This window comes from Anabrus simplex, chromosome 3, assembly GCF_040414725.1.
Source record: "Anabrus simplex isolate iqAnaSimp1 chromosome 3, ASM4041472v1, whole genome shotgun sequence".
Classification (NCBI taxonomy): domain Eukaryota; kingdom Metazoa; phylum Arthropoda; class Insecta; order Orthoptera; family Tettigoniidae; genus Anabrus; species Anabrus simplex.
In genome coordinates, this window is record NC_090267.1 from 284549065 (window position 1) to 284573179 (window position 24115).

Here is a 24115-nt window from a genome sequence, read left to right on the forward strand (position 1 = left end):
AATAGAGAACCACTCCCAAGTGGACTGCATTTATACAGACTTCTCAAAAGCTTTTGACACTGTCGACCACGATATCTTCCTGCAAAAACTAACAGACTACGTAATTAATGGGCCTCTCCTCTCATGGTTTGAATCGTACCTTAAAAATCGCCTGCAGATTGTTAAAATAAGGAATCATTTTTCTGTGCCTATTATTGTTACCAGTGGAGTTCCTCAAGGGTCTCAACTTGCGCCCTTACTTTTTACTCTCTACATAAATGACACTAAAAATATACTTAAGAATTCTGAATTGCTTTTGTTTGCTGACGATGCAAAAATTTTTATGCAAATTAATTATCCACTTGATTGTTTAAAACTTCAAGAAGATTTACATCATCTGGAAAAGTACTGTATTCAAAATGGGTTGAAACTTAATCATGAGAAATGTAAAATAATATCGTTTTTTAAAAACAAGAAGAAAATATCATTTCAGTACAAATTCAGTAATAACAACATTCTCACTCCTGTTTCACAAGTTAATGAGCTTGGTGTTTTATTCGGTTATAACCTATCGTTTAATGAACATATTGAAAATATTTGTAAGAAAGCATTTCAAAGATTGGGTTGCATTACTAGATATTCTAGAGAACTTTCAAACTTAGCTACCTATCGATTGCTGTATGTGTCTATGGTATGCGCTATACTAGAATACTGTACACCTGTTTGGAACCCTTCTCATCAGACCTCTATCCATAGATTAGATTCACTACAACATAGATTCCTTCATTTATATTCATTTAGAGCAGAATTCTCATATGATAATGTTGATCATACATCCTTACAACAGTCCTTAAATCTGCATAGCCTGTCACAACGCCGTGAATTATTGGATACACTCTTAATTTTTAAATTGCTTCATTCCTTGGTGAATTGTCCACAACTCCTTGCAAAAATTAACGTACATGTACCAGACAGACGCACAAGGTTCAAGAATACATTGTCTACAAATTGGCATAGAACTAACTACGCATTCAATGGGCCAATTGAACGAATGTCAAGATCTCTAAACAAAGTGGTTATTGATGTATTTAACTGCTCATTGTCAAAATTGAGAAATCACGTACATAATCTCCAGAATTGACTATTACTTTCCTGTGATTACTTGTAATATAACCTGTGTATATATCTGTACATATTTTTCTACTTATACTCCATTGAACTTTCTTTTTAGTGTGTTTTGTTTTGTTTATTCTTCTCTACTGTTATGTAAAATGGTATTACCATTAATAAAGTATTATCTTACCATTCTGTGGTTTTTCTAGGTGAGTATGGGATCACCTAAGATCACCCAGTTGGTACCATCGCCACCCTACTGATGAATAATGGGATCTTTAGATTGTGTTCCTTCCTTCCTTCCTCCATCTTTTACTGAGCGTTTCCTATAGAGCGGCTTCATTATCTACAATCTATACCTTTTTGGCCTATCCCTCCTGGGATTCTTCTTTGGACCATGTGTGCCCTGTGTTTCTCATGGTGTTTAAGGTGAATGGTTCATGGGTTAGTTTCCTTCTAACTGGGCGTTGTTTCTTGTGTGGTACCTTTGATGTGGCTGTTATGGATGACCTACTGATCGTGAACCCTACAATCTTGTAAACTATAGGAGTCTCCTAACATGTCCGTCGACTCTACCATTGCCCGAATTTTTGCTACCTTTTATCATGAATTATTTTCAAGGTTCCTGGCTGTTTCAGTTGGTATTATTTTGATCTGTTAGTAAGTGTAAGATGAATCTTCTTGATTCTTTCCCTCGATTAAGTGGGTAACTATTTGTATAAGTTGGTGATCCTATCCTAGTGAGTATGTTTGTTCAATTAATTTCCAGTCTTTATACTTGTGATCATTGGTATTATCAATATAGAGAATGAAGTTAATAGATTATGATATTACAGCCAACCAGGCAAAACACACTGCTTACAGTTATCAGAACCTAAGGATTAAAATAACAAATATAATCAAAAACATTGCTTTTCTAAGAGAATGCCTATTGAATGATCTAACACCAAATTTTCTCAAAAGATATAATAATAGACACAGGAACACCACTCAAACACATAACACACAGATAAAGACAAGTAAAATATGGTTAAGAGACAAGATAAAATTCCTTCATAGGAAGAAACAATTTCTCAATACAAAACTCTACGAATCACATCTTAAAGCATCCCATGACTTTCCCCTAAAACTATTGGGACAATTTTCAACAACTTACTCAAGAGAGACTAATAAATTTAGAAATCCATAAACAGAACACATTAAACAAAAAGTTAAACGCGCTGATACATTTCAAACCCAATATAAACAAGAAAGAGTCCCCAACAGAAATCCCCCTAATAAACGAAATTAAGACAGTAAGCACATATTCCACCCGCCCTTAAAAAACTTTAAATGAAACAGAAACCAATATATTGAGCAAGGGGCCAAAACACAACTGGGAAAACACCTCAATTTTCCACAATGTCAGCACCATTATTGCAGAAACCGAAAATGCTCTAAACAAAATGCCATCCAATCTACATAACAAAATCAGATACGAAGTCAAAAAAAAAAAAGATTACCACAATACATTAACAAACTCAACAATAACAACAACAACAACTACAAAAATGCCATTGACGGCATACAACTTAAGAAACTTAAAGACAAAACTATGAACAATAACAAAGGCAGGTAGAGGTAATATTACCACCATTATTGACAAAAATGAGTGCATAACTAAAATCAAACAATGCTTCCTTGACAATACATTTCAAATAAAACAAAAAGATCCAACCACCAAAATCCAGAACAATCTAAAAACATTACTTAAAAATACCCATTTCCTTCTAAATGAATAAGAAATCTCAAATTTAACCATAATGAATCCCAGACTTCCAACAGCCAAATCACATCCTACAATTCACAAGGAAAATGTCCCTATGAGGCCCATAATAAATTTTAGATCAAGTCCAACATACAAAATATCACACTTCATTCAAACATTCCTTAAGAATCACTACATAGTTTTAGCTAAAAAGGCAATTCGGAACTCAATAGAATTTTGCAAAGTCACAAAAGAATTGAAAATTGAGCAACACCACATTTTAGTAACATACGATATTATTAATATATACCCCAATATACCCATACAAAAAACAATAAAACTAATAGAAATCAATCTAAAAATTATAGTGACTTAAGCATTTTAGAAATAGAAGAATTTGTAAATCTGCTAGAATTTGCTCCCAATAACAATTATTTCAGATTTCATGATACTATCTACAAACAACGTGGCCTCCCTATGGGGTCAGTGGCCTCAGGGATATTAACTGAAATTTATATAGACCATCTAGAACACTCAAAGATTAGTAAAATTGAGAATATTCTCTTTTGATGTAGGTTTGTGGACGACATTTTTGTTTTATTAGATGGAAGATTCACAGATGAGAATAACATACTAGAACAGATAAACAAACTGGACCCTCATACAAAATTCACAATGGAGACTGAAAAAGACCATACTTTAAATTATCTAGACATATCTGTCACCAGGCATGAAGATTACCTAACGTATAAAATATACAGAAAACCTACACAAACAGCAAATAAAATAAAACAAGATTCCGCTCATCACAACGTCCATAAAATACCAGCCTACTATAGCATGATATACAGAGTCTTCAATTAAATTTATCCCACTAAGACCTGAAAAAGGAACTAAACTTAATCCATGAAATAGCTAAACAAAATGGATACAACAAAGTTCTGATCAACAAAGTCATCCAAAAAATAAAACATCAGTCAAAATCAAAATGAATTAAAGAAAACAAATCAAAGAAAGACTATGTGATTTTCACTTTTAACAATGTCAATTAACAATTAACAAAGACAATAAGTACAACCACTCAAAGTATACCGAATGAAATGCAATAATTGCGAGGCCAGTTCATCCGGTATAATGAACACGTAAACGCTATAAAACATAATCATTTTCCATCCATTTCTCCTCATCTTTCTCCTCCCCGTTCATCACTAACGGTGTTGTAGGCAATTCATATTTATCTCTACGGTTGTTTGTTCCTGTTTTAGATTTTCCCTAGCTCTCTTCTGGGGCATCGAAAGCTTCCTCCAATTTTTGTAGTCCATTCTAGATTTCCATCTTCAGATTCTTTAGCGGAATAGCTAGAATGCTTCTCACCAATGCCCTAGCGATCTCACCATTACCCTTGAACGGTTGAATGGTTACAGCGATTTTCAGATTCATAGAGCTCTGCATCCCAGAGAAACGACCGGGAAAATCTCACAGAAGGAAGAAGTGAAGGGAACTGCCTACTTGCCTTACATTCCCAACACCACAGATCGAATTGCCAAGGTCCTCCACAAACACAATATAAAAACCGTGTTTGGCACCACCACTAAAACTGCTCACAGTCTGGGTAAAACCAAGGTAAAATTGTCCCCACTTTTACATTCTGGGGTATACGAAATTCCCTGTATTTGCGGTAAGGTACACATTGGCCAAACATGACGGTCCATTGGTACCCGTATCAAGGAACATGAACGTAATATTCATCTCAACCAGCCAGATAAATCAGCAATAGCTGAGCATGCTCTATCGTCGAGTCATGATGTCATGTTCCAAAATGCTCGAGCTCTTACCCACACTAGACACTACAGGTCCAGGATTATATAGGAAGCTGTGGAAATACGTAGAAATCCTAACAATTTCAACAGGAACACTGGCTATCAATTAAGTAATACCTGGTTGCCAGCCATTACGGATTTACGTAGGTAGTTCCCTTCCTTGTCCCTTCTCTATTGTTATTTTGTCTCGGCGTTTTCCAAATTCGTACGTTCCTCATCACCAGATGTTTCATTCCAGGCTTGTGTCAATGTCACACACCGGTCTATGTCTTATCTTACGTACACATGTTATGTGACCCATTTAGACTGATCCTAATGGTTCTGTCAGCTTCCGCTTTGAATGCCAGCGCTGTACCGCATCCAGGGAGTCACCTGGTGATGAATGAATGTACTATTTTCACTTCTATTATAACGTCTAAATTCAAAAGCTCATTGTTTAAGAAGCCTTTCTTGTGGACAGTCAAGATTTTCTTCTGATGACACAGAGCACAGTTCTCTGTGAAACGTAAAGAATTTCACCTTATTTCTTTGACACGGCATAAGCCCAAAAGCCTATATCATGTCTATAAGTACAGGCCGTGAAAGCTTCAATGGCAACAGCACATATCTTTCCACTCATGTTGAGGCGAGAAATAAATGAATCACACTCACAATTATTGATTTGAACTTACTCCAAGTCATAATCTCAATAAATTTAGGAGGATTGGCTGGCATCTTACTTTGAGTGTCCAGCTCAACAAACTGAGGGAACTGCCTGTCATCACAATCCAGGTATCAAGTTTAAAAATATAGGACATCTTACTGTGGACATTGAGGTCAAGATATAGGGATTCCAATAATCCTAATGAAGTCATTAGGAACATCAGGTATCTCGAAGTGAGAATCAAGCTCTTAGAGCCATGTTTATGAGTTGGAATCCCAACAAATTTAAGGAGGAATGCAGAGAACATCTGTCTGAGCATCCAGCTCACGTCTGAAAATCAGAATCTCAATAGCCATGTTGATCATTTGGTGTTTCTGTGGCTTCAGTCAGGGAGATGGAATCTCAGGGATACTAGGAAGAAGACCAATGTTCCATCATGAATCATTGGATATTTAGAGCACTTAATAGAGTACCGGTACTTGGTTTCCATTAGCAGCATGTTTTCACTAATTGTAGTCTAAAGAGAAGTTCAAAGAACGTCTGTCTTCAGACCATCAGTCAAAATCTAGGTAGACAGTTACTTTACCTGGATTGAAGTTTCTGGGCCAAATCTAAGATATATTTTCCAGCAGCATTCATTTCTTCAACAATGTCACCAAGTCTAACTGGAAAGATTAAAAAAACAAAACACATTCTAATTAAATATGAATAGTCAAATGAGCCTTCCATAATCTTAACACTCCAGTGGTCACGTGGATCACAATAGTGATTCAGCCGCTCTGTTTTTTGCTCCTGTTTGTTGGTATGACTGTTGACCTTGAGCATCTGTGTACCTTCCTCACACCCCGTCCTCTCTCTGACATGCAGTAGTCAGCTAACCTTGACTGATGGCTGTTGCGTTATAAAGCAATTTATTTTTGTGGATCAGAACTGTGATCCATGCGACCACTAGCGTGACTTCTTTTGACTTTGTTCGTTTTCTTATTACAATCTCTAATCTCAGTTCCTGTGCATATATCTACTCTGTTTTATGAGTTTATATTAATTATTGGTATATAAGTGCAAAATGGATGACTATAAGAATATAAATCAATGGCTGAATGAACCAGACAGTGAGAAAGATAATGAAGTGCTTGGTGTTGAGGATGGGGATGAGGTTGAAGAAGACCAGGTAGAAGTGCATCCAGATGTGGACGGTGATGCTGAACTGTGGAAATGACAGTGTTTCTGGAGGTGATGAAGAACTCGATGATTCTGTGCCATCCAATTGTTATACTGGAAAAGATAGAACAAAGTGGAGAAAGTCAGTTGTTGCGCCAACATCGTGCAGACATTCTCACAACATTATTGTTCATTTGCCGGGTCCTAAGAGCAGAGCCAAAAATGCTAGCACACAATTGCAGTGTTTTCAACTATTTTTTGATGATAACATAATACAAAAAATAGTTGAGTATACAAATATTTACACTGAAAAAATCAGGTCTAATTTTTCAACATGGAAGAGACACAAGACCTACAGATGTGTGTGAAATTAGTTCACTTATAGGTAGGGACCTGAAAAAATCGCATTTGTGATAAATGCAAATTTTTAAACTTGTACTGAATCCAAGCCTACGGTAATTCTAATGTGGAATAAAATAATTTTTAAGCATAAATAGAAGTGTGACAAAATGCGAATTGTGACCCAAAATGCAAAATTAGTATGAATATGCAATTTTGGTGTGAATTCTGCAAAAAATGTGCTATTTTACTGGTGAAAACAACATATTTCGCCAAAATCGTCAGAAATACTCAAAATATGATGCATAAATCTTTCGACCGTTTTGATCGATGAAGAAAAGTAGCTTATCGATTGCTGCTTGCTGATTTTAATCAATATTTACAATGGGAATAGCAAGGGGAATAAGATCTGAATCGATTATTATTGAAACTGTAAATTATGTAAATTGAGTGTCACGGGAATAACGAGATAGATGCAGCGTTGTTTTCCTGTAGTTCAAAATTGAAACTAGTGAAGAGTAGAAAGTTGAGCGATCGTTTAGGTTATGGGGCGCACAACAAGAACTGCGCACAAAAGGGCTCAGCAATATGCAAAGGATGGTTTATATGCCACAGATTCAGCAACAGTATTTTGCAAGTATTGTAATTGCCGAGTTGGGTAGGAAGAAAATGATAGCATTGTGAAACATGTTAAATCTGAAAAACACGTGGGTAAGTGACGCGAGAAAGTTCAACCCCTGCTCCTAGTATGTCTCAAAGAAAGCAATCTTCTGTGCTTACACAGTTAGATAGTTGTAAACAATGAAAAATTTCCAGAGATAACTTCTCGAAACACACAGTTGAAGTATTTGCCAAAGCAAATATACCTCTGGAAAAGCTTGAAAGCAAAGAGCCTGGATTACTGAGTTTTCAAATGAAAAGCTGCCATATATGAGAACTCTACGTGAAGTATATTTACCGGGTAAGTTTCGATTTCATTGATCGGGTATGGTTTAGGTATTACGACATTGAAACCATGCGCAAAATTGAAGGATACCGAATTTGAGTGTGATTTCCATATCGAGCTATCTTACCCATACCCAATTGATCCAGTAATTTTAAATTACAAGACCTGCACGTGGCGAGCCGAACATGTCCTCGGGCACTCCCGGCACTAAAAACCATATGCCATTTCATTTAGCAGACTATCATGGTATAGCGTAAGCTGCTGTCGCCTAGCGACAATCTGTCCATCAAGTCAATCCGATCTTGGTGCGGCTTTGCAATTTAATAAAATTACATAAAATTACTCATAATAATAAAACTACCTTACCGATTTCGTTCAAACCACTTCATAATCCCTTTCAGATGTAATAAGAACAAATTGTGAAAATTTCAGCGAAATTGGTCCAGTAGTTTTTGAGTCTATTAACGTCAAATATACCAACATCCAATTTTATATATATAGATTTTGTAATAGTTTGAGGTCTTTCTTCCTTTCTAGAAGTTGCATCTGACCACCAGAAAAGAATAGCAGAGGCTCTAGTGGGGAAGAATATCAATGTACTCTATGATGAAACTACAGATAGAATGGACCGTTGTGTTTTTATCATCATATTCTAAGTCCCAGCTGGATCGAAAAAGAGAGCTGCACGTTGTTCCTGTGAACTATCTTGATGCAGGAAATGCTAAAAACTGCTCTCGTGCTGTTTTAGAAGCTCTGCACAGTTATAGTGTACCATATTATGCAGTTAAATTGTTTGTTAGTGACAGTGCCCTATACATGACCCTTAATGCATATTCAATGCTGGGCACATAAGATCAGCTTGGTTGGCAATAGTTGGGTCACAATAATGACAGATTTAAATCATGTGGTTGCGATGGTAAAGTCTGCATTTTTGAACACAAATATAATGAATTACAATTCTTAACATCAAAGTATGGTGCTTCAAAGGAAGCAAAGCTTTTGCCTGTCATAACCCGATGGAATAGCTGGTTTCAGGCTGTCTTCTATTTGAATGCTTACTTTACTGATGTTGTTACATTTTTCAAGATGTCTGACATGAAAGATATCAACAACTGTGGTATTAAGTACCTAACTGACCTGAGTGACCGAGAAATGAATAGGCTTCACTCTCACATGGTTTTTGTCACAGATCATGCAGCTGGATTGGTTGAGTTCCTTACTGAACTTGAAGGGTCTCTGTGTCCTACCTCTCATCTCCATTACCCCAAACTGCATAACCTTGATGCCAGTTTTACCTTCATTTGTGAGGGGAATTTTTCTGCGGCAACTAATGATGCTTTGATTAAGCTCACTCCTCTACAGCAGGCTGCATGTAGAGACACATTTGTCAAAGCTGCTCACTCTTCACAGTGCAAGCTAACCACATTGAAAGCTTAGGACCCCAACCATAAGCATTTTGTGTCAATTTCTCAAACTTAGTATCCAAAAAAATATAATTTTGAAAAATATTGATAAATTAGATGAGCTGGAGAAATTGTTTGGAGTAACAGATCTCTCAGGAAATGATGTCTGGCCTGGTTACTGTTCTCTGAAACATGCAATTCAAACCCAGATGAAAGAAAGTGAAAATGTGATGTCATGCTTGCATTAACTGCAGTTCAGACAGAGTTTAGCACATTTGCTAAATAATGTCTTGAGTTGTTGTGGACCCCAATGAACAATGTAGATAGCGAGCAGTTGTTGTCTCATTACAAGTCCGGCTCCATGGCTAAATGGTTAGCGTGCTGGCCTTTGGCCACAGGGGTCCTGGGTTTGATTCCCGGCAAGGTCTGGAATTTTAACCATCATTGGTTAATTTGGAGCTGGGTGTATGTGTTGTCCTCATCATAATTTCATCCTCATCATGAAGCGCAGGTCGCCTACGGGTGTCAAATCAAAAGATCTGCACCTGGTGAGCCGAACCTGTCCTGGGATCTCCCAGTACTAAAAAAGCCATACGTCATTTCATTTTTTTGTCTCATTAGAATACATTGGTTACAGACAGACGGTGAAATTTGAAAAAAAAAAAAAAAAAAAAAAAAAAGCAATGCCGAAGTACTTACAATGCTTTCGTTTGAACAATGAATTTGTATTGAGTGTGAAGCAAGGACACTGCACCATGCGATTATTTTAACTTTGTAAACAGATGCTAATTTTGGAAAAATAGATGCTAATTTTTCAGGTCCCTACTTATAGGTATCATGTGTCTTGCCGGTGTGTTAAAGTCAGGAAGGCGAAATATGTTAGATTTGTGGGATAATAGCTGTAGAACAGGATTAGAGGCTATTTTTGTAACTATGAATGCACAAAAATTCAAATTTCTCATGTGTTGCCTCCAGTTTGATGACATTCATACTAGACTTAAATGTAGGGAGGTGAACAAGTTTACAGCCTTCAGAGAATTATTTCTGAACTTCATATTGAACTGTAGGCAGAATTATTCTGCAAGTGAATACCTCACCATTGATGAGCCAGTACGTGGCTAGTAACCTGGCAAAGTACGGCATTAAATTATTTGCACTCATTGACTGTAAAATCATATACACTCACAACCTCGAAGTATAAGTAGGTGTTCAACCTGATGGACCATTCAAGCAGAGCAATGCACCAAATGAAATAGTGAAACGTATTGTGGAACCAGTTGCAGGTTCTAATAGGAATATCACGGCCAATAACTGGTTCACATCAATTACTTTGGGGCTTGAGCTACTAGAGGACAAGAAACTAACATATGTGGGAACACTGAGAAAAAATAAACAAGAAATCCTAAAAGAATTTTTGCCCAACAAAACCTGAGAGAGAAAGAGTTCATTGTTTGGCTTTCATAAACAATATACTCTAGTATCTTATGTTCCCAAAAAGAATAAAGCAATCCTAGCAGTGTCTTCTATGCATCATGATACAGCTATAGATGAATCTACAGGTGTTGACAGAAAACCAGAGATTTTCATGGCATACGATGGGACAAAATATGGTGTTGATGTGTTGGATAAGATGTGTGGACATTCTGATGTTTCGAGGAATTCTCAGAGATGGCCTCTAGCTATTTTCTTTGACTGCCTGAATATTGGCGGCATCAATGCTTGAATAATATTTTCTGCAAATCAAAATTATGCAGTAGTGTCTTGCCGAAATTTCTTGCAAACTCTTGCTTTGGATTTGATGAAACCTGAAATGCAAAGGAGGATCAACCTGGAAATTATTCCAAGAGAAATTAACCGTTGTGGAAAGTTGCTTTTGAAAATTGAAGAAGATTCTGTCCCACCTCCTGCTAAAATGAGTAAAATGGGCCACTGTTGACCCTGACTAAAATGTTTCTCAATGCTTCATAAAATGTGTCAACTTCCTTTTCATTTTCACCCTCGCACAGAGAATATATTGAGACACTCCTTGTCCTAATTCCTCCAACTGCCAAATCTACCCATATCATTTGCTCATGTATGTGCCTAACAAAAACTATGTTGCATGCAATAGTATTCCTGATGAACAGCCCTACCCTACACTCGCCTGTCCCTTTTTAACATATTGGAGATGGCCATATTTGAACGTGCTATCCTCCAGAAATTGCAGGATTTTTAACATTTTTTTTCAAAATTAGGTAAAGCAATTGTAAAAACTGTTGGAGTATTTAGAAAGACCTGACTTTCCTCTTCACAAAAATATGTTTTAATTATTATAATAGTATAGCAGTTTATTATATATATGTATGAGCATGGTATGTTTTAAAAGCAATTTTTTTTATTGTTGCTATGGATACCAGTCAGGTTAATATTTTAAAATTTTGGAAATATTGAGAACAAATCAACTAAAACATACCATTGATATATACATAGTCTAGCCTACGAGGTCAATTGGCATGGGTGTCACTGTTTACAAGCAGTAATTAGCTTTAGTGTGGTAGGCCTTGAAACAATCCGGCATACACAAACCAACATCACAAATGCTGCAGAACTACTGCATTTCCCTCCTAATTCTCTTTCCATTATTCTTTTTCCCTTTGTCTGAACATACTTTACGGTACCTAGATTCATACTGCTTCCCTGTGGTGGGCGGAATCCTTACAGCAAAATACCTCCCAGTCAGTCGCGCAGCAGAATTTGTGATATTACTCTTGCTGGGTACTGGGTTGTCAGTACCTTCCATTTCCAGGAACTTAGGAACTTATTTGCTAATTCAATCATAAAGCCGTCTAAATGTGCTTTCTTTGGATTTGACCAGGTTTTCTTGTAAATTATGAAGGAATTTACAATAGCCATGGAAAAGGTATGGAAAATGCTTTTTTCCACCATTTCAGTTACTTATGTTGGAATGGATAATAACTAAGGAACTGATCCCCACTCCAGTTTTATTTTTATTGTAATCTAATACTAGATCGGGCTTTTGTTTTTTTATGTTTCCTCTCTTACATTTTACCTGAACACTTGTCATTTTGCCCCGTGTCTTGATGAAGGACAAAAAACATCCCTTGTGTCTTTTCATTTGAGTGCAACTAAATGTTGTTTATGTCTGAATAAAACTTCAACCTTTCTCAATTTCGTTGTTTTGGAAATTGTCGGTAGGTTTTTCCTTTTTTTTTTTTTTTTTTTTTTTGAACAGTGCCAACTGCCATTTTTTTCTGCTCCACAAATGACGAAACAATTGGACACTGGTGGTAAAGAATCTATCCATATAAATAGTGTGATTGCTGCCTGGAAGACTGATTACCTCTGATAGTCAGTCGCCTTGACAAAGAATACTGCAATGTATTCGAAACGTCGGCAAACTGTACGTAGTGTACAGAAAATAACAACACGGTTCAACCCGGAAAATGGACTAAATAATTTTACACACCCTGGAAGCTTCACCTCTAAGATAGTGTGACCCTTGTTGAAATAACGACCACATAACCGATTTATTAGTTCCTGAACTGTGTTATTTGTTCCCTCAGCCAATCCCATATACATTTCATGGTTGCAAACGTAACCAGATTCTGCATCACTGACAATGTAAAACTTGATTCCATATTTGTTTGGCTTATTCTTCATGTAAACATGGAAACTACCCCGCCTCGAAAGGGACATATGCCCTCATCAACTGTCAAGTTTTCAGTCGGGTAGAAATGCCCTTTACATAAATAAATCGGTCTAATCTTATGCAGGGGGTCATGGTTGATTGACCTTTTAGAGCATAGGTTTGATTGTCATTCAAGTGTAAAAATGACAAATCACTCGAAATCTGTCCCTAGATAGGAGTGACCTCGGGAAAGGAGCTTGAAGAATCGGCGATTTTGCTAATGTAATCTGTCAACTTTGGCTTCACAACCAAACACATATGAATGATTATTGCAAAGAAGTGATAAATCTCCCTGAATGTAACTGTAGTCCAAGAGCCAAAGAGAGAGCTTTATCTGTTCACTGCTATTTCTTTTCTTTTTCATTGTATCGCTTGCATAATGATTTGTTTCTGATTTTATGTACCTAAACACATCTACATTCAGATAATTACTAAAATATTCCCATGCATCACTGTTATTATCCACTGGAATTCTGACTCCACTTTTTTTCTTGAAATACTGGTAATTGAAGAAGATTATTGGTAGATGACCATCCATCATCAATAGCGGGTCTCTGAACTGCACGCTTCCTCCCTTTGGTTTGATGCTTTTCCCGTAGTTCTTAACTTGATGACGGGCTTTCAACGGGTTGCAACAGGTTGTCATCTGTACACAGGAAACAACCCAAATTATTAGGGACCCAGAATAAAACTATATTACACAAGCCACTTTGTACCTATTTGAGATTAGCTAAATAATTTTACTTGCCTGAAGCGTCAGAATCATCACGGTCACTTTGTATGAAATCGTCACCGACGTCCTCCATTTCAGAACCCGAGTCTTCCATAAGAACATCCAATATGGATTTATAGTCTAAATTTTGTGTGCTTGAATTAGATATAATAGCCACAAAAATGACAAACAAATCAGCCTCCCGAACACACTCTCTTCCTGTCCGTAAGCACGCACTTTCCCACTTGTTTCACAGCTGAGAGTGAGTGATGATACAGCTGCAGGCTGTGTCGGAACCCAGCTGTGTTTCCAATGCATTGAAAAATCTCTTGACTTTCTAGCCACAGTGAAAACATATGCTCGTAGATTCTCCGAGCACTGTCAGTAGCAATGAAATCAAGCTCCCATAGAAACTATGGGCGGCGTCTCCAATGTGTTAATACCTGTCAAGCACACTTTATAATCTCCTATCTCTTCTTCCTTATCTCTTGCCCGAATATCATTAACTCCTAACACATCCAGATGCATCCTCTTTGCTGACTCAGGCAGTTCTACTTTCTCTCTTCCATAAGTCCTATTAATATTGATAACTCCCTATCGAATTCCATTTTCTCCATAAAATAGTTTCCAAAATGCCCCTTGCCTGTCAAATAGAAGTGGGATTCCATTACTCCCACAGGTCTGGGGCTTGCTTAAAACATTCTGAGCATGTTTGGTGAAATATTCAGTGAAGCAGAATGTTACCTTACTTACACTAGTCCCACTGAGAATCTCTCCTCTAACAGGTTAGGGATCTCCAGTGGATTGTATAGTCTCTGATGTCTAAGCAAAAGGAGGGCCATAACTCAGAATATGTCTGAGATGCGCACTCCCATTCCATAGCAACTGGTGTCCTGTCTCCCAGGACCACTTACTAGGCCACTCAGCCGTTTCCCATAGATCAAGATCTAGGATGTGACTACACCATAAACCATACGATAGGATAAAATTAAACAAAACAAAGAAATACAGGATACAAACATCCATTTCACACTCACAAGAATGAAACTACAACACAAATAATTTCAACATCAGGAAGGGCACAAGGATTGGAACACATGAAAAAGTATTGAGAGGTCCACAGGGCATGAACAGTCCTTTAAAGAGACTTGGATAATGGACTGACGCAAGTGATCCTATGCAGTCATAAAATTGAAAGAAGAAGATGAGTAGGAGACAAATATTTGTCTCTAGCATGTATGCAGAGGCACATTAAGTTCATAATTACCAAAGGAGTGAGTGCAGAAAACGATGGTATAATTTTTGTCAATCTAACTCCTATTCACAATTGTTTAGGAACAGAGAAACATTAGGGTGCATGGTTAGGTACTTTCTGGGATTTGAATGCAAAACTTGGTTAAGAGAAAGCCACACCCAGAACAACAGTGGAATGTTGCCATGGTTCAAAATCAAACCACTTAGCTTTGACCTCCAAGTCCTCTTACTGGAAGACCTTATCCAAGGATCTCAATCCTGGCCTGAGGGTTGGAACAGGGTTAATTCAGCCTCTTTATCTGAACGGTGGGAGACCTTTGATATGAGAGGTAGTGAACTTAGCAAATTTGATTATGAATGCCATAGTAATATAGGTAAAGGAGTTAACATTTACCACCTGTTCATCCCAGTATTTACAGATCATTTGGCTGAGCAACGGTCAGTCCTGGCAGGCCTAGGGCTTTTAAGCTGTATAACCTATAGGTTTTGTTCTTAACCCTTCATTAGTGATGTGATATTTAGTTTTTACCTTAATGGCTTTTGCCCCTCTTACCAACTTCATTTGTTTTAATTTTTAGGATAATATTTAAGGTACTGCTAACTGAGTTGATATGTTCACATACTTCATTTAGGTAACTTTGCTGGCGAGACCTAGTCTTTACAGTGCACTATGTCTTCTGGTATGGGCTAGAGCTATTTTGTTACTTTCATTGATCTGCCTCAGTCTTATCCATGGCTTTGACAATATGAAAGTGACGGTAGTATGAGCGAAGAGCTTAGTAATGCCATTTCTCATGCAGCCAGTCGCTGCTATGAATTGTGTGAAAATGTAGCTGATAGGGTCGGTTGGTGCATGCATTTCAGTGGGCTTGGCAGACTGATATATAATAGGAACTTCTGGCTCACTGAGGAAAGCAACAGGAAACTACCTCACCCTTCATTTCCCTAGCATGCCTCTTCAGTGATGCCTATGCCACCTACGACAGCTAATGGGGGAACTGTTGAGGATTCAATCAACCTTTGGGCTGAGGATTGAACATTCAATTTAGAACACAAAATGCAAAAGAATAAGTTTATTCGTTATTTTTTCTCTCGCTTGTTAGGATGGTACAGTAGTTGTGTCTATGAAAATAAATACATCACAAATTATAGAAAAAACATAATAATATATATTAAGCTTACTTTTACTTGATCTACATTTGTTAATAAATATGTGAGAATACAACCAATAATGAAAAGTGCTAAGTTTACTTAATTGCTTGCAAAGACAAATACAAACAGTAGAGTACAGTTTAGTGACTTTGGTCTCTCTCATCTAAATGCTTAATAACTCCTGACACAGAGAACATTAACATGATGGAATGGAGTGGATGTTCACACAACTATTGCAGGAAGTTTCATTAATGTAAAGCACCCATACTTTGGTGGATGATATTTAAAATGGAATTACCTCGCCGTTCAGTTTGAGGGACCGGCATTACTAATGGAGGGTTAAGTTTTCTCTTTGACATCACTGTTCATTGAAGTGCAACATACGATGATAATTCGTGATTATAGTGGAGGTTAACAACATTGTGCTATATATATAGTACTTTTGGTTCCATATTTTTCTGTTGGTCATTCTATTTTAGAGCAAACCAAAGTACAGTACAGCCTACTATTGTTTAATCATATACTGGGTGATCCATCAGCACCTTATAATTCATGAAGATATGCAACCCTTCTAGTACTGATAATCATTCATGTCGACATTGATCTGCTTGCTACCAGTATGTCAGCAATGTAAATCAAGGCAGACTTGTACAGGAAAAAAGATTATAGGCTATCTTCATGCTTAGATAAAATGATCATTCCATAAAAATGCTCTTTGTTGCATGCCTTTATAATACATATACTGCTAATATGAACTAGTTAATAGGTTCTACGAAGTGATTGGTTATTGCAGAATGCAAAATGAATGCTGTAAAACATGAATCAGAGGTATGAAAAGAATATTACATTATGAGGTGGATGGCCATGTATCCATGTACATCTGCTAAGAGCCAAGCATCGCTGAAGTGGCAAAATTCTGGTCACCTGTCAGGGCCAACAGTGGATGGAAGGTTAGAATCCAGGCATATTCAAATATTTTTGTAAGTGTTCACAGCTTTCTAGTACAATGTACTCAACACAAGTTAAAAGTGCAATCTATCCTCAAACATACTTAAGTCTCCTGCTTATGATAGAGTTACCTTGATTTTACTAGCAGTGGTGATTATTGCTTTAAGAGGAAGTACAACCACTCCAATGTGATCTTGTTGAGGCATCATGACAACCGTAAAAGTAGTTGATGGAATGCAAAATCAATAACATTACTCCTGATCTTTGTGACCCTGTTTTGAGAGCTAACCCTGGATGATGATTCTCATGAGGAGATAGGCAGAGAACGGAATGGGAAATAGGGAATGCTGAGATACTGGATGAGAGGAACAGACAGAATAATAAAATTTATTTAACTGAATTCTCCTTGAACCTATTTTACTACTACACAGACATCGAGAATCCTTACCACGAGGAGCAAGATCATAGCCTAGAATGATCACCCTGATCCCAGCCTTATACAGAGGCTGCACACAATAGCTGCTGATATCTTTGCTCAGCTCTTGCCAGTAACCACCGTGAATATAAACCACAATTGGAGCATCTGTAACAGAAACATATATTGTGAATAACATGTTCCTGGTAACAGAGACCAAAATAACTTTTAGTTCTAATTATGAAATATTTTCAACATGATAAGTTCTGGTATAAGCTTGAAAGAATCACAGTAGTAGTAGTACAATCAAATGAGGCTCTTGACCCCTCAAGCTGGCAATTTAATCCTGGGCTGCTCACTTCCCAGGTGGTATTTAAATTGAAGCTCAGCAGAGATTTAGACACCATCAAGTTACAGAATTCATAATGTTAAATTCATGGGTTGATTTTTTAATAGTGGCAATTATTTTTTTATTTAGGTACATAGCATACTTACAATATTAGGCATTTTACAGGCCTTCTAAGTAATCACCACCATTGTGTAGCACTCGTTCCCAGTGATGTGGAAGCTTTTGGATGCCACTGAGAGTGCCTGATCTCTGGAGGTCGTGGACAGAGCAGTCGGTGGCCTGGAGAATGTCATCCACTGTGCGGAAGCAACCCCTTGAAGTGGTGCTTTCATTTTAGGGATGAGATCATAATCACAGGGGCTGAAATCTGAAGAATAAAGTGGGAGGGGGGTGGTAAAGCACTTCCCAACCCCAGCGATTGAACAACTCAGTCACAGCTCCTGCTACATGTAGCCTTGCATTGTCATGCAGAATGATGGGTGGATTATTCAGCAAATGTCCTCATTTTCTTCTTAGACCTGCTGCCAGGTTTGTTTGCAAAACTGCACAGTAATACTCCACATTAACAGTGCATCCTCGGGGAACAGTATGCTTTGTGAGAACACCATCCCAGTCGTAGGCAATGATCAGCACGGCCTTCAAATTGGTTCCGGTCGGCCGAACCGTTACTTTTTGCGGTGACCCGTGATGATGCCACTAGTTTGATTGGTGTTTCAGCTGCGGTTGACTTTCACTGCAAGCCTCTTGCAATCCTTTGTAACACTGCCTTGCATTGCGACCTCTTGCGCATTCAACTTTCAACCAGCTCCTCTGATCTTGCTTCAAAATCATTACACCTGTACCCCACGAGCACACGCTCAAAAGTGCGTTCTTGTTGTCGCTGCACACGTGCATGGTGTGTGGACTGCGAGTTCATTTATGCTGAGGTATATATTATATTGCCTGGCCACGTTCCATGGCATTATTACAGCATAGCTGCCACTATTAAAAAATCAACCCATATACACTGACTGACAGAGCAAATGCAACACCAAGGAGGAGTGGTTCGAAAGGGATGAAAGTTGGGGAAAAAAACAGAGACGGCACGGACGAATAATTGATGTTTATTTCAAACCGATATGCAGGTTACACAATGCGCACGGCATCGACTCAGTAGGATGTAGGACCACCGCGAGCGGCGATGCACGCAGAAACACGTCGAGGTACAGAGTCAATAAGAGTGCGGATGGTGTCCTGAGGGATGGTTCTCCATTCTCTGTCAACCACATGCCACAGTTGGTCGTCCGTACGAGGCTGGGGCAGAGTGTGCAAACGGCGTCCAATGAGATCCCACACGTGTTCGATTGGTGAGAGATCCGGAGAGTACGCTGGCCACGGAAGCATCTGTACACCTCGTAGAGCCTGTTGGGAGATGCGAGCAGTGTGTGGGTGGGCATTATCCTGCTGAAACAGAGCATTGGGCAGCCCCTGAAGGTACGGGAGTGCCACCGGCCGCAGCACATGCTGCACGTAGCGGTGGGCATTTAACGTGCCTTGAATACGCACTAGAGGTGACGTGGAATCATACGCAATAGCGCCCCAAACCATGATGCCGCGTTGTCTAGCGGTAGGGCGCTCCACAGTTACTGCCGGATTTGACCTTTCTCCACGCCGACGCCACACTCGTCTGCGGTGACTATCACTGACAGAACAGAAGCGTGACTCATCGGAGAACACGACATTCCGCCATTCCCTCATCCAAGTCGCTCTAGCCCGGCACCATGCCAGGCGTCCACGTCTATGCTGTGGAGTCAATGGTAGTCTTCTGAGCGGACGCAGGGAGTGCAGGCCTCCTTCAACCAATCGACGGGAAATTGTTCTGGTCGATATTGGAACAGCCAGGGTGTCTTGCACATGCTGAAGAATGGCGGTTGACGTGGCGTGCGGGGCTGCCACCGCTTGGCGGCGGATGCGCCGATCCTCGCGTGCTGACGTCACTCGGGCTGCGCCTGGACCCCTCGCACGTGCCACATGTCCCTGCGCCAACCATCTTCGCCACAGGCGCTGCACCGTGGACACATCCCTATGGGTATCGGCTGCGATTTGACGAAGCGACCAACCTGCCCTTCTCAGCCCGATCACCATACCCCTCGTAAAGTCGTCTGTCTGCTGGAAATGCCTCCGTTGACGGCGGCCTGGCATTCTTAGCTATACACGTGTCCTGTGGCACACGACAACACGTTCTACAATGACTGTCGGCTGAGAAATCACGGTACGAAGTGGGCCATTCGCCAACGCCGTGTCCCATTTATTGTTCGCTACGTGCGCAGCACAGCGGCGCATTTCACATCATGAGCATACCTCAGTGACGTCAGTCTACCCTGCAATTGGCATAAAGTTCTGACCACTCCTTCTTGGTGTTGCATTTGCTCTGTCAGTCAGTGTATATGAAACATAATGTAATGAAAATTCAAGATCAATATCAATATTTTTCAGTAATGTATGTGATGATTGCAGTTCATGGTTCTTCATAACCACCCACAATATTTGCAAAAATATATAATTTGGATAAGTTCAACATTTGGTACCTATAATTTCAGGCATATGTAAGGAAGAAATATTTTTGTTGGAAATGTAGGCAGTCTGAAAATTTTCATTTATTATCTTCAGGAAAGGCTGTATTTTAAAAAGAATTTTAGGCTGCATTTATGTATCTCGTTTAAAATTGACAACAAAATGTAAATATCGCAAGATGAATTCAAACCTGTCCCTTGCCATTGTTTTAGAGAATTCAGAGGCTTCTAAAAGTCCATCCCTGGTGAAATAGCTCTTTAGGGTGGGTTTGTGTATTATCCTCATCAACATTACAAGCCCCAAGAACACATAAATTTTCTCGCCTGTCACTGGCTCCCACTTCCTGACGCGTGACCTTGGTTTCAAGGGGGCACCAAGTATACATTATACCACATACCTGTTTGTCTCTTGAACAATTAGGTCAATCACTTTGTCGGCAAAAATCAGTAGAAAATCATCTAAAACAGACTCAAAATACTTTTTGGTAGACCCATGAGGGTGATCTTTTGTGTGCTTGTACCGAAATCTACCTCTCACCACAACCAGTGAACAGCAGATGAGGTTATTACAGCTGAAGCTGCTTCTTATTCATCTGTACTGTCTGCCACTTCTGCAGTAACCTCTTGCTTTGCATAGTCACTGTCATATTACTAACAAAAGTATTGCTTCCCAATACATCACTTCCACTACTGTCATCTGTCAAAGGAATTATCTCTCTGCCGTTCGTCTGCGACTGAGTAGCCTCTAGCCTGTGAAGCAAAAATACCTGCAAAGTATTTGCTTTTGGTATTTCCCCTTTATAAGTGGCAAGAATTTTCAAGTTAGATATAGTTCACAAAGCATTCTCAAGATGGCAGGAAAGGATGTGGACATTCTACAGCAACTTCCTTGAAACTCAAGAGAATGTGTTTCATGTTCTATCCTTGATCAATATGAGTCAAAAGCAAGATAATATCGATCAATTTCATATTAGTTCTAGTTATGAAATGGAGATGGCAGGAAAGCACACAATTTCTCTGTTCATAAGGTGAAAAAAAAAGATCCTAGAAAACAGCAGTGTTGCATGTGTAATAGGTGTTCTACCTTCTGCCTGCACCGGCCGTTCATGTTACGTCAAACTGGCTGAACGAGTATGGCCCACCGGACATACAATGAACGTCAAACCAGCTTGAGTGGTTAATAATGTAAAAATATAGGTTTCACTGAAATGCTTTCCTCCTTAATGAAGAAAGATATCATACCATTACACTTAGCTCAGAAAAATACAAGCTAGATGGAAAACATATTAAACTATTAGGTGTAAATCGAGACCTAGGATTGACATGGCAGTAGCATAGGTCTATTGATAACCTGTGGTGTGAACTATCTAGCGTGCTATATTTGCCTAATTATTGGGCCCATTTTTTTTAGGATACAATAAATGCACAAAGATATCACACTCTTAATACTCGTGCCGTAATCCAAATGTTATCAGATGAGGAGAAATTTTATGGGTATTTCCAACAAGATTCACCAACAGCCCATACAGCTCATGAATTCATGAATGAATTAACTAATGTGTTTGGAGAAAGGATCGTTTCTCAGGGTTTACGGCCACTATGCTCCCCTGACCTCACAGTGTGTGATTTCTATTTGTGGGGAACACTACAAAAATAATGTTTATAGGAATAATCTGCACAACATAGATGAATTGAAGGAGATTATAACAACAGAAATCGGGAAAATAACTGAACAAGAACTTACCCGTGTGAACTGTAATTTTATTAACCGATGTCAGAACTGTGTAGCAGCAGATGGACATCACTTCCATCATCGCCTAAAACAAGGTAAGTACTGTGTAGACTAATTAATTAATTACTTAATGTGTCTTGGTAATACTCTGCTATATAGACAGTGGAAGCATACAGATAGCTGATTTCTGCCTGACGGTGTAGCTAGTCATAGGTAATAAATTTCGTATTATTCTGTATTGGAGAGCAATATAATGTAAGACAAGAGCTAAAAGGTTTCCACCTATTTAATTCTATTTATTGTAACCTATAAAAAGTTACATATAATTGGAACTAGTTTTGGTCTTGTTAGAGACCATCATCAGCAAAAATCATTAAAGGCAAGATATGAATTATAATAGATAAAATTTAAAATTTATAAAACAAGCATGTGTTGTTGATATTTGGTGCAAGACAAGTAAAGAGTTGAATGATGAACACTCATCACTGTCACACGTCTTGTGTAAGTTCTCAAAGTTTTCTTCCAATTTGAAGAATGCACTTCACAAAAGACCACTTAAAATACTACCACTTGAAGAATCTTCCTGAATTCCATTCAGTTGTGCCCGGTGATGCTTCAACTTTAACTGGCCCGTCTCAAGCCTGCAAGTGGCTAATGTCAGGCAAGTGAGGTTTCTCCCAGCCCCACCCGTAAGCAAATGTACTGTATTATCTAATATTAAAAATTAAAAGTGTGGTTGATAGAATTTGATCATGTTCTTTCAAGAACGAAACATGCCATTCTGTTTATAATTAATGGTTCCTTTTCAGGTATAATCTGTTAATAAATGTTTTCTTTTTTCAGGTATTTTCTAAATTTATGTTAAAATGAATTTAGTTCTGACAGACTGAAGAACCTCACAGTTATAAATTACCACTAACTAATGATTATCATCAGAGTTAATCCCATGCATTCTGGCTCCTGGAATGAATCGTCAGTGTAATAGCTTTCAGTTCAGAGGGCCCTGGTTTTCATTCCCAGCCAGGTCAAGAATTTTACCTGTATATGTTTAATTCCTCTAGCTTGAGGATGGGGTATTTTTGTTGAACTTAATACATATCTCTTCATCTACATGCAACACACCACACTACACTTCCAACCACCACAGAAACACACAATAGTGGATATGTCCCTCCACACAGTGTTGACATTTGGACTGGACCAAATGAACATAAAGTGCCAATCCCTACAAGCTGGGAAAAGACCAGAAGAAGAAGAAAAGGTGACCTCATGTCATTTTTTGATAGCGTGCATAGTATAACCTTCCAATAGTTGCTAGATCGGAGCTAAAGAGAACATTGGATGTTTATGGTAATATAAAGTTAATGAAATCATGCGTGAGGATATGTCCAATTGTCATACATCCAGGTGCATCAGTGAATGAAATAACTCACTCAGCTGAATAAATGCCATATAACAAATTGAAGGTATCGGTGAATTCACAAGGTCAGAACCCTGTGATATCCATTAAGTCATGGTCGGTAACAGAATGTTCTAGTACGATGAGATAATATTGAATAAATGTTGTATTTTACTTCCACAGAAGAGGAACAAATATTGAAAGATGGCATGGAACCTCAACGGCAAAAATGTATAATGGAGGCCATGGAATGGATTGGATCATACAGGCCATGTTTAATTCACATATGATGTTCATACATTGTCTATCTATTACAATATGATTCGAGAGTCGAGACCCATTATATGATAATCGATTGGTACATAAATCTAAGAAGGTGACAGATTGTTAAGTAGGTTCCTTTGCCAAGATCAGTGATTACAAGAGCATTCTGTATCAAAGAGGTTATGCTCAAAACGTCAAAATCCTCTGGAAGGGAAATTACAGGCCACCGAATTTTGAGGATCTATGAAATGCAAGCCGACTGTTATTACTGTATTTTAGAATAGGATTTTGTTTTGTAAGACCAATGCGAATAATGGAGAGATGCTAAAACAACATCAGAAACATTGCACGCAGATAAGAAGAAGCTAAATCTAAAACTTATTTTTAAACTGTACAACTATTGTACGGATAGTAAGAGACAATTTTGTAAGGTGATAAAGATATATCTTAATATCTCGAGTAATAAGGCGAGTGTTGATTCAGAACATTGTTATTTATA

The 24115-nt window shown here is 38.4% G+C and overlaps 1 protein-coding gene across 3 annotated transcripts in view; it reads right to left on the bottom strand.

Annotated features, from left to right (window-relative positions):
• Positions 1-24115, bottom strand: part of KFase (kynurenine formamidase) — a 238476-nt gene that overhangs the window by 81635 nt on the left and 132726 nt on the right. For 2 of the 3 annotated variants that reach the window (XM_068226674.1, XM_067143075.2), the window contains exons 4-5: positions 17354-17488; positions 5889-5967 (exon numbers count right to left, since the gene is read on the bottom strand). In XM_068226674.1, the coding sequence (XP_068082775.1) occupies positions 5889-5967; positions 17354-17488 (214 nt within the window). The remainder of the gene's footprint in view (positions 1-5888; positions 5968-17353; positions 17489-24115) is intronic. The other variant, XM_068226675.1, reaches the window with a different exon arrangement.